General features: G+C 43.4%; 1 protein-coding gene across 1 annotated transcript in view; it reads right to left on the reverse strand.

Annotated features, from left to right (window-relative positions):
• Positions 1-12,897, reverse strand: part of FGF13 (fibroblast growth factor 13) — a 65,057-nt gene extending 52,160 nt beyond the window's left edge. Inside the window, exons 1-3 of the mRNA XM_003420490.3 lie at positions 12,672-12,897; positions 10,677-10,787; positions 4,917-5,020 (exon numbers count right to left, since the gene is read on the reverse strand). Coding sequence (XP_003420538.1) covers positions 4,917-5,020; positions 10,677-10,787; positions 12,672-12,858 — 402 coding nt within the window. The 5' untranslated portion in view covers positions 12,859-12,897. The remainder of the gene's footprint in view (positions 1-4,916; positions 5,021-10,676; positions 10,788-12,671) is intronic.
• Between the last annotated feature and the right edge of the window lie 1,491 nt (positions 12,898-14,388).

Consider the following 14,388-nt stretch of genomic DNA (forward strand, 5'->3'; position numbering starts at 1 on the left):
CATGCAGTTTTGAAATATTTATTACAAATAGTTTTGTACTATTAAATATTTATACTATTAAGTTTTGAGGAACTCTTGAAGGCTTGTATAAAACTTCTAATTATTAGTAAAGAAAAACCCAAGGTAAGAACAAAGTTCTGTATGCACAATGAATAGTAATTTCCCTCCATTTCCAGACAGACTTCAGTTATATCATGGACAAAAAAGTAAATATGTTATGAAATAATGGCTAATTATGATTCTCTGTGCCACAGATGGTTTCTCACTGCCACTTGAGCCTACATCAAGTCTGTCCCCCACGGCGACAAGAAAAAAGAGGGGAAGGTGCAGTGTAAGACTCCTGAGATTAATCATGGAAATCAAATTGCTATCTCTGTAGCAATAACGTGGAGGTGTTGTTTCTTTTCTTAATGGACAAGGGGAAAAAAAGAAATGATAAAAAGGTAAAACTGAATTCACAAGAAATTGAGGGATGTAGAAGCAGAAATGCAGAAGAGACGACAGATAAAAGGAAAAGGCCATAAAGTAAGAAAGCGTTTCCAAATATCAGCATTTTCCATCACATCTCAAGAAATAGTCCTTCAGAGATAGAAAGGCCATTCACTTGCAAGAGCAGAAAAAGATGTACATCAGGAATTTGGGATAAAGGTCAAAGTGCGTATAAATTCCTGGTTTCCATCTTCAATGGGGGTCTTCGGTGCTATTCAGCAATCCTTTTTCTTAGCCCCAGATCAATGGTTTTCAACTCAGTTGACACATTGGCACCGACTGGGGAGTTCTAAAAAATATTGCCGCACAGACCCCTCTCATATATAATTGGTTTGGATGCAGCACAGGGAATACTGTTTTTTAAAGGTCCCCCAGGCGATTCTAAAGGGTAGCTAAGGTTGAGAACCATTGTTTGCTTAGAGTCTAGGAGTTGGCAAACATTTTCTGCAAAGGGGCAGACAGTAAATAATACAGGTTTCGTGAGCCAGAAGGCTCTGTTTTGCAACTATTCGCCTCTGCTATTGTAGTGCAAAAGCAGCCATAGACAGTAAGTAAATGAATGGGCATGGCTGTGTTCCCATAAAACTTTATTTATAAAAACAGGTGGTGGGCCAGATTGGGCCACGAGTCATAGTTTGTCCATCCCTGGTCATTAGATTGTTTCCTTTCCCCTTTCCTGAAACAGCTGTTCCAAACCCTCACCTACCCTGTCCCTGTGCCTCTGACTGCCAGCAGATGACCTCACGTTATACTTCACAGGGAAAAAGAGGTCATCTGGCAGGAAGTCCCTCAACTTCCTGATCCATCACTTGCAGACTTAGTCTACCCAGATGTGCAACTGTCTTCATCTCTTTCTCTATTTCCGTAGTGTCACTTCTTTCCAGGATAAATCTAATCCTTCCACTTACACTCTTATCTCCATCACCCTCCAATCTCCTCTGGGGCCCCACTCCATAAAGCATCCCATTTCCTATGTCTTTAATCTCTCCCTTCTAGTGACTCCTTCCATTAACAATGTATTCAGCTGTCTTATGCTCAACCAAAGAACCCCAAAGCCTTCTTCAACCCTGTGTCCTCCTCTAACTATTCACCCATGTCTCCCCTTCTCTTAGCAATTCGAGATCTACTGCCTCTACTGCCTCTCTTCCCATTTACTTCTCAAGACACTACAGTCTGGTTTCTGTCCTAACCCGTCTACGGAAAGCGTTCTTTGCCAAGGCCACCAATGACCTTTATAAGGTAATTTCTTAGTTCTTGTTTTTTTTTTCCTTTGAAGCATCTGACTTTGCTAACTGCTCTGAAAACTCTCTCCTCACTTAGATTTTTCAGTACCATCATATCTGCCACAATCAGTTCTTCTTCTGCTGGCCCTGTCCATTCTGGTTTTGCCTAAAATTATTTGGCAAACTCTTTTCTTATGCTACACATTCTCTCAACTATTCTCCTGGCATCAACCACCACCTACATGTGATAACTCCCAAATTTTATCTCTAGCTCACACCCCTTTCTTGATCTCTAGGTCCATATTCTCAAAAAATCTATTGCAAGCTTTACTCAGGTATCTTCTTCCCTAATTCTTCTCTTTTTCCTTTATTCTCTGTCTTGGTCAATAACTTCACCATCTACCCAACTGCCAAAGGTGAAATTCTCCCTTCACCTCAGGGTCCCTACCACTCCACTGAACACCACTGTACAATTTTTTTAAATGTCTCTACATGAAGACACTTTACTTCCATCCATGCAGTGAATGGCACCCCTTAGCACTGTGCAGTACATAACATGTAAAATCATGTATGGTGGTCCTACTTTCTTTTCAAATACAATCTCATCTCCAGATCCTGTTGATTCTAGCCCCCAAATAGCTCATGAGCCCATCTGGTTTTTACTATTCTCACTGAAACTGCTTTAGGGCAGACCATAGTGATCAATCACCAAGACTTTCTGCAATAACTGCCTAACAGTTTTTTTTTCCAGTTGCCCACATTAGTAGCCCCTTATTTCTTTTGATGATTTCTGCTGCCTCCTCAGACCATTGTCCATTCCTATTTTATCACTGCTAAGAGGCAGCTAATAAAACAGCACACCGTATTTTTGTAACAGAAGTGCTATGGTTTCATGCAAGGGGAGGGTGATCCTTTCTCTTTGGGTACCTTGTATTTTTGATGAAGCATGGTATTTTGTTGAGCTATTTGGCCTCAACAATATAAGCAGCTGAAGTCATTAGGACAGACGCTATCTTAATATAGTCTGGGTACCACAGTTTAAATAAGATGACATCAAAATGGAGTGCCCATTGAGGACGGTGAAGGGACTTCAAACCACAACCATTAAGGAGTAACAGGAAGAACTGGAAATTTTATGCGGGAGAAGGCTCAGATTCCTTTGCTGGGGCAGACAAATTTGTATTTATTTTTTTCCCTATATGAACGCCATGACTATTAGGCATCTTTTCTCCTTATTAAGGGAGCCCTGGTGCTGCAGTGGTTAAGAGGTACGACTGCTAACCAAAAGGTCAGCAGTTCGAATCCACCAGAGCCACTCCCTGGAAACCCTATGAGGTGATTCTCCTCTGTCCTATGGGTCGCTATGAGTTGGAATCAACTCAATAGCAGCATGTTTTGGTTTGTTGGTTTTTCCCCTTACTAAAAACACATTTCCTTTTCCTTAATAAGAAATGCTAACAAAGTGTCCCAGATTTACTGTCTATTGACTGGCCCGTCATGAAAACGAGACTCACTGACCTACAGTGTTCAAATTCCCCTGGAAATCTTTCTTGGAAATGAGCTCACATTGACGTTCACCAGCTTGCTGGAACAATGGGCGATTTGGATGGCAAGCTACAAGTTTTTTCTATCAGTTCCCAAAATGTAATAATAAATACCTTAATTTTCTTAAGTGGGGTCACTTGGCATATTATCTAACTTAACTTCTTCCTGTTTTTACTTAAACATTATTTATAAAATGTGTTTTTTTTTAATTGTATTGCTGCAAGATTTTTTTAAAGATTCACCCTTCCTCACTACAGTATCACCACGTTGATCACAATCCAGTGAAATTTTGCACAGTTAGTAATTATTTCCTATACCACCTGGCATTGACCTTCTCAAAAGTATGTCTAGTGCATTACATTTCCTTCACTTGGCTGCATAATTTCAGAAAGCAGTCATTTATTTATTTTAAAACCTACCTTTGTTTCTGGTCCTGATGAGGTAGTTTGTTGATCTAAATGAGGTTAATTAAAGTCTTCCATTATTAAATTTTTTTACCTTAATGCATAAATATGAAAAATAAATCCTTTTTCCTCTCGTATATAATATTGCATAACACTGTATCAATAAAATGACAGATGACATAAGATTTGCACTAAGTTCCAATCTTTTGTTTAGTAAAAAGAATAAAACTCCTGCATTTATTAGACAACCAGACAGTTGTAATGGCCTGAAGGGAACACTGACAGCGACCAGCATTTGAAGCTCGTTCTGATAAGTAACCTTTCATTGCCACATGAAATGGGCTACCTGATTTACCAAGTGAATGGGTCCTTTGTGGTCTGACTTAGGTTTCTCCCACTTCTCCCCATCTCGGCCTCTGAAGATTAGCATTAGAACATGGTTTCCACCATATCTGCCTAGAGTCTTTCTACACGCTAGGCTCCGAAATAAACAGGGAGAGGAACAGCAGAGAAAGGTATTTCACGTGTGGTTTGAGACAAAGATTGCTATAGTCTTCAAGGCTATGAGTAGGAAGTTTGGCAAACAATTTTCTTCATTTGTTAACATCTCATTCTTTTCTTAAAAGATATGGATTAAAAAGAAAAGTTTAAAAAATTCTTGTATTAAATGCTCTCCTGTAATCTGCAACTAGATCTAATGATGAGAAGGAAACCCTAACCCTGGTACTATACCATGTAGGCGCCTTCCTATATTTAAATGTGAAAGTATTATTTAAAAAACCTTAATTTGACTCCATGTTCCTTATTGAACTGTAGTCTACATTGTTTATAAATTTGCCTAAAAAAGTTCCATTTTTCCCTCCGTTCACTCTAAACTTGTAAGAAAAAGGCAAACAGGAATTTGCATAGAAGGAGAGGTTACATTGTGCTTGGTAGAAAAAAAAAAGAGTACCTAGAAACAGACCGCCACTGTGTCCTACTTGAAATAAGGATATGAGATAAAACTCCTGGAACAATCTACAACTGCTCTGTATTCAAGAATGTTCAGTGGGTCTTTGATGTTTTACTAAAAATGTTAGTTTCAAATGATTCATTTTCACGGGAAGTTAATTTGTCCTTTCAAATGTGGTATTTCCATCCAGAACCCTTTCCCCTTATCGCAGAAATCCTCAATGATAGCACATATACAGCATATTTTATTTCATATCAGATGAAAACTAGAGCGGTCAAAACACACACCGAGTGGAAAGCTTACCGAGGTGTACAAGTATCCCTCGCTGTTCATTGCCAAATACAGCTTGGTTTGAACTCCTTGAATGGCCACCACTCGAAGACCCACAGGGATGAGGTTAAACAGAGCTGAAAGGTACAAAAATGTGAAAAGAATGTTACAATTCTGATTTTCACAGCTTTTCAATATTTTTGTGCAGAAATGTCCCAAAGTGTATGGTGAGGACACCCCCCACACACACACACATACACAGACAGGGCCTCATTCTCCATGTTGGTTGTACTTGATTCTTGGTTGCAGTCACATCAGTGGAGCTATAACTACGTATTGTCAAAAACCCTGGAGACAATGGAGGACTTGGTCACAATTCTATGGTTTGTACTGTACTGGAGGTGGGGGATCTCAAAGCTCCTGGAGAGATCCAGTTCTAGGAATTGGTTGGTCTGTCCATGAAATAGCTTCATCCTTCAACAAACTGAGATTTTAAACTGCTCCCCTACTTAACTTCTGAAAGGTACAGATATAGTTAAGCTGCTTCTTGGGGGGGAGATTCCCAGAATCTTAGAAGAGACACTAGTCCAAATGTAGCAACCCAGAAATAAATCCAGGCCTTGAAAAAGATGTCCTTTCGTAGTCATGTTCCCAGAGTAGTATTTCTTAAAGAGCCTACATTTTCCACGACCGGACTGAGAGGAGTACTAGCTTTTCGTTTCCAGGAGAAAAGGCTACAGGAATGAAAATGATGAACATGGGAGAAGTTGATCTTTATTTGCAAAATAGCTGCCAGTGGGCAGCCGGTGGGTGCCAGAGAGGTCTTCATTTCTCCATTTGAGGGTTTAACTGTGTGAAACTTACACCCAGGCTCTCCTCACAGTCACACACCACTTACTGGAGAAAACCAGGGGGCGTCCTCCCCCTACCAGCTGTCTACTCCCTCCCACACTGTGAATAAAAATAAAACAGTACATTTTTAAAACGTAGTGCTTGTCACACACGTCTTTTGAAAACAGCCTGTGCACCTTTCTCTCAGGAGTCACAGACCAATGTTGGTGCTCTGTGCCTTGGGGTGTAAGTTTGCTGAGAACGAGAAATCGGTCTGCTACCATTTCTGTGAACGAGAATGCAAAGGAGTCATCCAATGGGTAAGAATAGTTTTTCTGGAATCTCTTATCCCTGTGCATATAGAGTTTGCTACAGTAGGTGGAGGAACATGGATGAGAAATATTGATGAAGAATTAAATACTCCTTGGTGAACTTACAATGGGTCTCCCCCTGAAAATCAGGGTGTTACCAAAGAGGGGCTGGGACACGTTGTACAGTTCAAAACACGTGTTCCTACCACACGCCACTGGTGGCACTTCATTTGATACTCATCATATGAAAAGCTGTGCCCTCCTGTTACGTGAGGTAAAGGGAAGTAATTGCACAGATTGCAAGACAGGAGCTCATCCTATCTTTGACAAAGCAATGCAGGAGAAAGAGGACTGATATCTTTGAGTGTGTTATGAATATGTCACTAGCTTTCTGCTGATGCTGCCTTGCTCAAAGCAGGTGCTCCACACGCATTTGTGGACTGCTAGCAATCTGTCTAGTGAAAAGCTGATAGTGTTTTTGGAAACTAAGAGATCACAAACCGATTTGATAAGAAGTCATAGTTTTAATATTTTTCCATCAAAAAAACAAACCCCCCTGTAAGGGCTTGATTTAAGAGCCATCCTGCTGCATGCCACCAGGCAAATAGGACGCCAGCATACTTCTGAATCCTAGTTTAGTCATAGTACTAGATGACGGAGAATGAGAAATGAAATTCAAAATTATGTCCAGAAACACATTTTCTACAATATTCTGAACCTTCTTAGTTCTCTTAATGCAGCTTGTAACATGCAAAAGAGAGAAACAGAGACAGAGAGTGAGAGATGGACTGGATTTTCACCTTATGCCCCTACCCACTCTCTGATGTGGGTTTTAATGAGCAGGACAATGTTGAAATTCCAAACATCAGACAAAAGGAGAAGGAACAGAAGCAAAGAACATCAGTAATCCGTACCTGGGATCATCGACTTCTGAATAATGGCATTAACTATAGAATAGAACATGAATCTTGTACCCTCTATCAAAAATTTCTATGAAGCCTGATTCAAAACCACAAATCACCATTCCAAAACAAAACCTCGAAGGGAGCTGCAAAAGTGGAAAGTGGTTGTTCATAGTAGTCTAATATTTTCTTTTCTTTAGACATTCAAAATAGATCATAAAGTGAGTTGGTCTAAAGTCTGTATAAAAGGGAATGACCTTCCAGGTAAAAATGCAAAGAAATTATATCAAGGGTGAGCTTGCTTCCTATAATAAGCCTTTGTTTCAAACGCCTCTCAGAATAAGGGTTTATTTCTCCAAGTCTGGAGTACTTCTTCAAGGACTTGAGATATTATTTTCATCAGGATGAAAATATTCTAAATATGAGAAGAAAAATCAATGCTTCCATTGGTGTATCTAAAACATTCATCAAATAATACCGAAAACCTCTTCTTCCATGTCAGTCCAAGTTTTGAAGAAACTGTTCAGGAATCAAAGTGCTTTTGTGTGTTTTCTGTTAAGCCTACATAAAAACAAAACCCGTGTAGTTGGCGCTCAATGTTTGCTGAATACAATGCTGAAGCCGTGCTACTTCATCAGTTGAATGAAGACCAATTTCTCAAAGGAAATATTGTTTATTTGGGAATATCTTTTTTTTTTTTTGAGAATATCTGAATGTAGATTGGAAAGGCATGACATGTTGACCTGGTAATGCTACTGCAGGCTTGAAGAGAAAGGGCAAACTACTCTTTTAAAATAGCCTTCATTACACCCAAGGTAGATATAATAAAACCACTGCCATGAAATGTCTATCGTCATTTCATTTTCAGGGGGAAATACATAATTTATAATGGCTGATTTGCTCACAATGAGATTTTATTGGACTGACATTTAGCATTGTAATCAATTTACATAATTTTTTTTTACATAAGGTAAGCTTAAATGCATAATATCAAACATATGTTTCTAGAAATGGATATACCTAGGCAAATGTGAACTGAACTAAATTGTTTTTCCATGATCTTGCCTACTATGTCAGGGAGAAAAAAACATAACATAACATAACACCACTCCAGTGGAACTAAATGAGAAAAATATGATACAAAATTAAAGAGGGTAAGAAAAATATACACTTAATACCAGGACTATATATTAGGGAAAACACTATATAAATGAGTGATAGTTGAAAAAAACCTTCTTGTTCCAATCATTTAAAACAGATTAATTAAATAATTAACGCCAATGAAATTGCTTGGCTTTAGGGAGAAAAATAGATTTTGCTGGCTAGACTTCTATTCTGATAAAAAAAAAATCAAACCCAGTGCCGTCGAGTCGGTTCCGACTCATAGCGACCCTACAGATCATTTTAATCAGTAAAACATTCATGTTTCATGACGGATATGCCCCACAACATCCTCAATGGGGCAGCTAAGCCAGCTCCCTTGCCTCTGGTCACACTTGGAATCAGGGATAGAGTCAAGCCCCATGGACTTGCTATTTCTTTTCTGATACCTTCCAGGGGTATGCATCACGACAGGGCAATACTTACCGCTGGGTGACTTACCTCTCTTTATTTCAATCTGCCTGAACCCAGATTCTGGGCATCAGACTGTGCTTCTCAAATGTCTCACAATATCATTACTACAGAGAAACACCATGCCATACGAGTCAGAGTTCTAAGACAACCAAAGGCAGAAGCTATGCAAATGGAGGACTGAAGAGCAAAACCTATTATGTGATTTAAACTTCCATAGTTAAGAAATGAATATGCTATGTGTGTGTATATATTATATTTATATATATATATACACACACATATACACATCAAAAATATATATATGTACAGATCCTATGGATTCCAAAAACCAAATCAAACTCATCGCCTTTGAGTCATAGAGACCCTATAGGACAGAGTAGAATTGCCCCATAGGGTTTCCAAGGCTGTAAATCTTTTACAGAAGCAGGCTGCCACATCTTTCCCCCCCGGAGTGACTGGTAGGTTCCAACCACCGACATACGGTTAGCAGCCAGGGGCTTTAACCACTGTGCCACCAGGGCTCCTTACAGATATACATACATATGACTACATACAGTGTGATCTTGATGAGGCTGGCATATCACCGTCTACAAGGGCACAACCAATGAATGAATCGTCTAATTTCCTTTCGTTTTCAGGAAACATCCATGATCACTGTGCCCAAAATACGTTTTCCCTGATTTGGACCTACAGAAGATATTAAAATTGAGTTGGGCAACTACCTGACTGGGTGGGGCTCATTGACAGCTAATTGTGAAGCTGCCTTCAGTAATGCCTAACAGACCTATCAGCATATGCCCCCCAATTCCTTCCCCCAAACAAAGATATGTGCATACCATTTATATAAATGCTTTATTATTGACCATTATGTCCTATGTTATAGGATTACAGTAAGACCCTCTAGTGACACTTGCCTAATTCTTTGAACTAGAAGAGTACACGTAAATAACAATCTAGGATACTCATTGGAGAACTTGAAGACCACGACAGTTAACACAGCATTTTGGAAAAGGGTGAAGACCTGGTTAGCATGGATGTTTTTCATCCTAGGGACCAACATAGCTTTCTTCAAGGGTAACTGAAGGTGACTTCCTCTTGAGGTCCTAACTTGGCCTTCAGCCCAGGGAGCATTCCTAATAGGTGTGAAAGCCTTGAACACTTAACACTGGGACCCTGGTCTGTGGCTGTGCTGTCTACAGCCACGCATCTCTAAAAAAGCTGCAGAGTACTCATTAGCATTCAGACCTGCTTTCCTTGGCTGCTTTCTCAGCCGACAATGGGAATATTTCTGAGAAATTACCAGAATTTGGGGAAAACGCAGCACAAATTGGGGAAAACAGGGAATGAACTGTGAGAACTCAGTGCTTCCATCTCATGGAACATTTAATAGGTCTGCAGATACCTATAAATTACCAGAAAACACTAATGATTACCATTGAAGTGAGGGTTCCCCCATGTGTGAGTGTATGTTTTCATTATGCCAGATAAATAAGGTACATGTAATAAAAGGTTATGGAATGTCACGGAATGACTATACTTTAATCATTAGAAACAAAATTGACTTTATTTTTGATCTGTTTCCTCTTGAGGTTCACCATTAATGGTCTCCAAGTTGGTCTTTGCTTAAACAACGGTTAAAAATAAAACCCTACATGAAATCCCTCTACCCACCTGGGGAGCTATCGCCAAGTTAAAATTGCAATTAGTCTCAGTGTTATCAGTGGGGGGGGGGGAACAGAAGTGAAAGCCTGTAATGATGAATTCCCGTATCATGAAACCGTTCCTCTCTCTTGGGATGAGGCTGGTTCTTAAGAGTGGAGATAACATACTATTTTCAGGATCAACGTGTGGGTGAGTAAATTTTCTGTGGGGAAAAAAGCAATAAAATCCAAAGGACAGCCACATATCTCTCTAGATTACCATGGAGATGACATTTGGGCTATTCCTCAGATGGTGTCAACAATATTTGCTATAGTTCACTCTTTTGGATATTTTCATCTCCAGCTTCCTTTAGGATAATCTGGGTAAACAGAATTATATAGTGACTATAGTTTGCACCCTCTACAAGATGTGGCAAGGGCAGTTTATTAAAAATAAATAAATAAATAAATAAAGGACAAGAACACCATGTCAACAACATGCTGGGATACACTATTTATTGTGCAGTCACTTACTGAAAGTACTGTCCTCATCTTTGGTGCCATCAATGGTTCCATCGGCCTGCAGCTGCAAGTGGTAGCCTTGTCGGCTGTACAGTTTGGTAACTATGCCCTTAAGCTGAGGCTCTGCAAAGAGAACAATGGCTTGGATCAGTTGGGAGGTTGTGTGTACGTGTGTAGTTGCAAAGTCTCAGAATTCAACATTTTCATTTCATTTAGAAATTTCACTGGGAAAAGGTCAAACTACAACTGTTTTAGAGAGTCTTCTGGAAGAAAGAAAACAAAGTCTCAAGTTTCAGAATAAATCTCCACCCCGCAAGCACGTTTGCTTTCCACCTCACCCTCACTGGTAAAGCCGTAAAGCTTCAGTCAGCTTCTGCTAGAATGGATCTACCTCTTACTCTTGCTCACAGAGCATTCAGAATTGGTTGGCATATTCTGCCTTTTAACAACGTGCCACTTTTCATGTGGAAGAAAAAGGAGAAATACAAAGATAATTTTGAGTCGTTTGCCAACCAGCGACCAAAAACCCACTTCCCAAGATCTCCTTCAGAACTACTGCAATTTGAATCAAGAGTCGCCTCCATTCTGAGAAGGTTGAAAATCCACTCTTAGCCTGGAACCCCATCAGAGGACTAATATTTAGAAAATTGAGCCTTCAATACAAAAAGAGGGAGGGAGGCAAAATAAAAAACCATCACCATATCATATCATCATATTAATTATTCTTAGGGAAAGCGGGTGCAAAAAGAATGGAGTTTTTTGTTGGTGGGGAGGAAAGCAAATTAGTTCATATCTCTTTTCAAACTTAATATCATAAATCGGATTACCCAAAATATGTCTCGTTCATTACAGTGATTTTCAATTATGATCCACCATCAATTAATACATTACCTAATTTACCAATAACCACCCTGTTTTCCAAAATTTGCTTTTATTGAATACGGGCACCTGCATTGAAATAATACTTATGTGATTATTCGGGTCACATTATCACGCTTTTCAGCCACTTAAGCCTGTTCAAAACAAGCCTAATTTACAGTGAAGGCATTAAAAACTTTGTGCAAACAGAAAAGGGTGTGTAGAACACACAGAGAGAGAAATGACGGACTGATCAACAGAGAAGTCTGATTTTCTGTAAAAATATTTTTTAGTTGAAGGCAAGAAAACAGTATAAAGGATTCATTTGGTTAAGAATGGCCAAACAAGTAGCATGTATGTTCTCAGAAAGATCTACCTTGATGTAACCTGCTACCTAGAGCTGTGTGAATGTCCCCAGACACTGGTATATTCAGCTACTCTTGCCACTGAATAGGTTCAAAAGGACCTATGACCTGCTTAGGAGTTTGTTTCCTCTTCAGTCCTGCATTTTAGTAGCAAGTAACCACAGTTTCACTAGCCTAACCAGATCACTAAAGCTTTTTGCCACAAGGCCCTAGGAATACCCCCGCAGCCCCCCCTCATCAGAGGGAACATATCAAAGCTGCATCACAAGTCTGTCCTGATAAGCTTCAAAGTGATCAAAAAAACGGGATGCCTAGACAGCAGAAGCCCACGTTCCCTGGGGATGGCAGCTGGAGAGGAAGGGGCAGACAGGCAGTGTGGAGGGAGGCAAGAGAGGGATTCCCCGGGCTCTCCAGGGGGCAGTGGCGTCTGCCCAGCTCCGTGCTTGCAATTTCCACAGCACACCACACACACACACACACACACACACACACACAGCCATGTCTGGGTCCCGCCTGCCCAGCACACATGTGGCATGCTTGAAGCAGCGGGCGCCTTCTGGACAGCGGATGCCCGGCTCTGCGCCTGTCCCACGGCAGTTGCAATGCAGTAAGTCAGAGAGAAAACACTCGCCTTCCCACGCACGCACACCGGCTAGGGTGGCCTCACCCACACAAGAGGGGCCACTGACAAACTCCCCGCCGCTTCCCTCCCCGTCCCTGGCGCCCTCCACACTCGAAAAGTAGGGGAAAAAAAAAAAAGAAAAAGCCAAGTGCCCCTTCCGACCTGGTCTCCTTCTGCGCCGCTTCTTGGAGCCGAAGAGTTTAACCCGGGAAAAGACATTTAACTTGTTTTTGTCGCAGCTGGTCTTGCCTTTGCTGGGGCTGCTGACACACTTGCAGGCGTTGGATTTCTCGCGCTCGCGGGCTTGCCTCTTCTGCCGGATCAGCGAGCTGGCGATCGCCGCCGCCATGGCCACGACGCCCACCACCACCACCACTTCGGGGGCTGCCCCTGGCTGCGCCGCTGCTGCCGCTGCCGCTGCCGCCGCCGCCGCCTCTGCGCTGCCCGCTGGGTCGCGCTGCCCCGGGCTCCTCGGCGCGGCCGCCCGGCTGCTCGGACTCACTGGGCTTCAGGCGCGTAGGGCGCTCCGCATGCCGTGCGCTCGCGGCGGAGCTCGGGCGCCCGCGGGCTCTGCTGCTGCTGGTCCCGGCCGAAAGCTCGGGCGGCGGCGGCGGCAGCGGCGGCGGCGGCGGTGGCACTGGCAGCTGCGTGCGCTCGGCCTGCGCCCCGAGGACACTGTGGATGGAGTCCACGCGGCGCGGTCGGAGTCGGGCCCCCCCGCCCTGGCGCGAAGGGGCGGGCGGCGGAAGGCGGGCGCGCGGGCGGTGGCGGGGAGTGCGCGGGGGGGCGCGCCCGGGCCCTCGGGCCGCCCACTAGTCCCGGCAACTTCTCCGCCCGCCAGTCGCGAAAAGTTGGCCCGGGGTGGCCGCTGGCCGACTGGGATCAAACAGGTAAGGGCCTCGCATCCTGGCGGTGGCTGCGGCTCCGGGTGCGGCTCCGTCGCAGCACGGGGACTCTGTCGCTGCAGGCACCCTTCCGGAGATTGGTTGCCCCTCCCCGCGGGGCGTCCCCACCCCCCTCCCGCCCCCAGTCTCCGCGAGCCGCCAGGCTAACACCTGTGGGGGCCGAGGCCCTGCCCCGTGGCCCGCACCGTGCTCCTCGCCTATTCCCAAAGGAGCTTGGGGAGGGACCAGTGATGGAGGAGGAGGAGCGGGTTATGCTCGGCGAGGGGGGGTGTGGGGTGCGGGGGTGTCTTGTTAGTGTTTTCCAGCTGGCCGCACCGCGCCGGGCCTGTAGCACCCGGGAAGTTCGCCAGCCCCTGCCCCAGGCTGGGACTCGGTCACCCCTTTTGCTCCGCGTGGAGGTATTTCGCATGGCGACACTTGTAACCATTCAGGAGGAGGTCAAGGCTCCCCAGACGGGCTCGGCCCCCGCGGCAGTACCGGCGGCGGCAGGTACTGCAGAGCTGCGCCGGCACCCCACGCTGCCACCCAGTGGTTTCTGCTGACTTTTCATTTCAGGACAACTGGTTTGGCCCGAACCCCGTTTTCCTCCGGTCCCCTCTTCTCTTCGTTTGGGGTTGGGATCCAAGCAGAGAGCCCGGGTTATGGAGTATTTGGAAAATGCCTATACAAGCGTCTTTATTTAAGCTTTTGCCAGTCTCCAATCTCCTAACTTCCTTTTTTTTTTTTTTCTGCTCTTCAGTCTCAGGCACTCCCCCACCGCCCCCCAGTTCAAGGGCTTTTTGCTGGCCTCACTCTATTCACAAGTTCTGTCCTCTCCCTGTTCTACTAATGTAGAAGAAAGAAGGGGCTTGGGGGTCAAAATGCAGCAAAGAGAAGCGTCCATCACATCCCTGCCTTCAAACAGACAATTATTTTACTCGATTTCAGAGGCCAAGAAGGAAGCCCCAATTTGAGGACTTACAGAAGGGCTGCTC

Source organism: Loxodonta africana, chromosome X, assembly GCF_030014295.1.
Source record: "Loxodonta africana isolate mLoxAfr1 chromosome X, mLoxAfr1.hap2, whole genome shotgun sequence".
NCBI classification, from domain to species: Eukaryota; Metazoa; Chordata; class Mammalia; order Proboscidea; family Elephantidae; genus Loxodonta; species Loxodonta africana.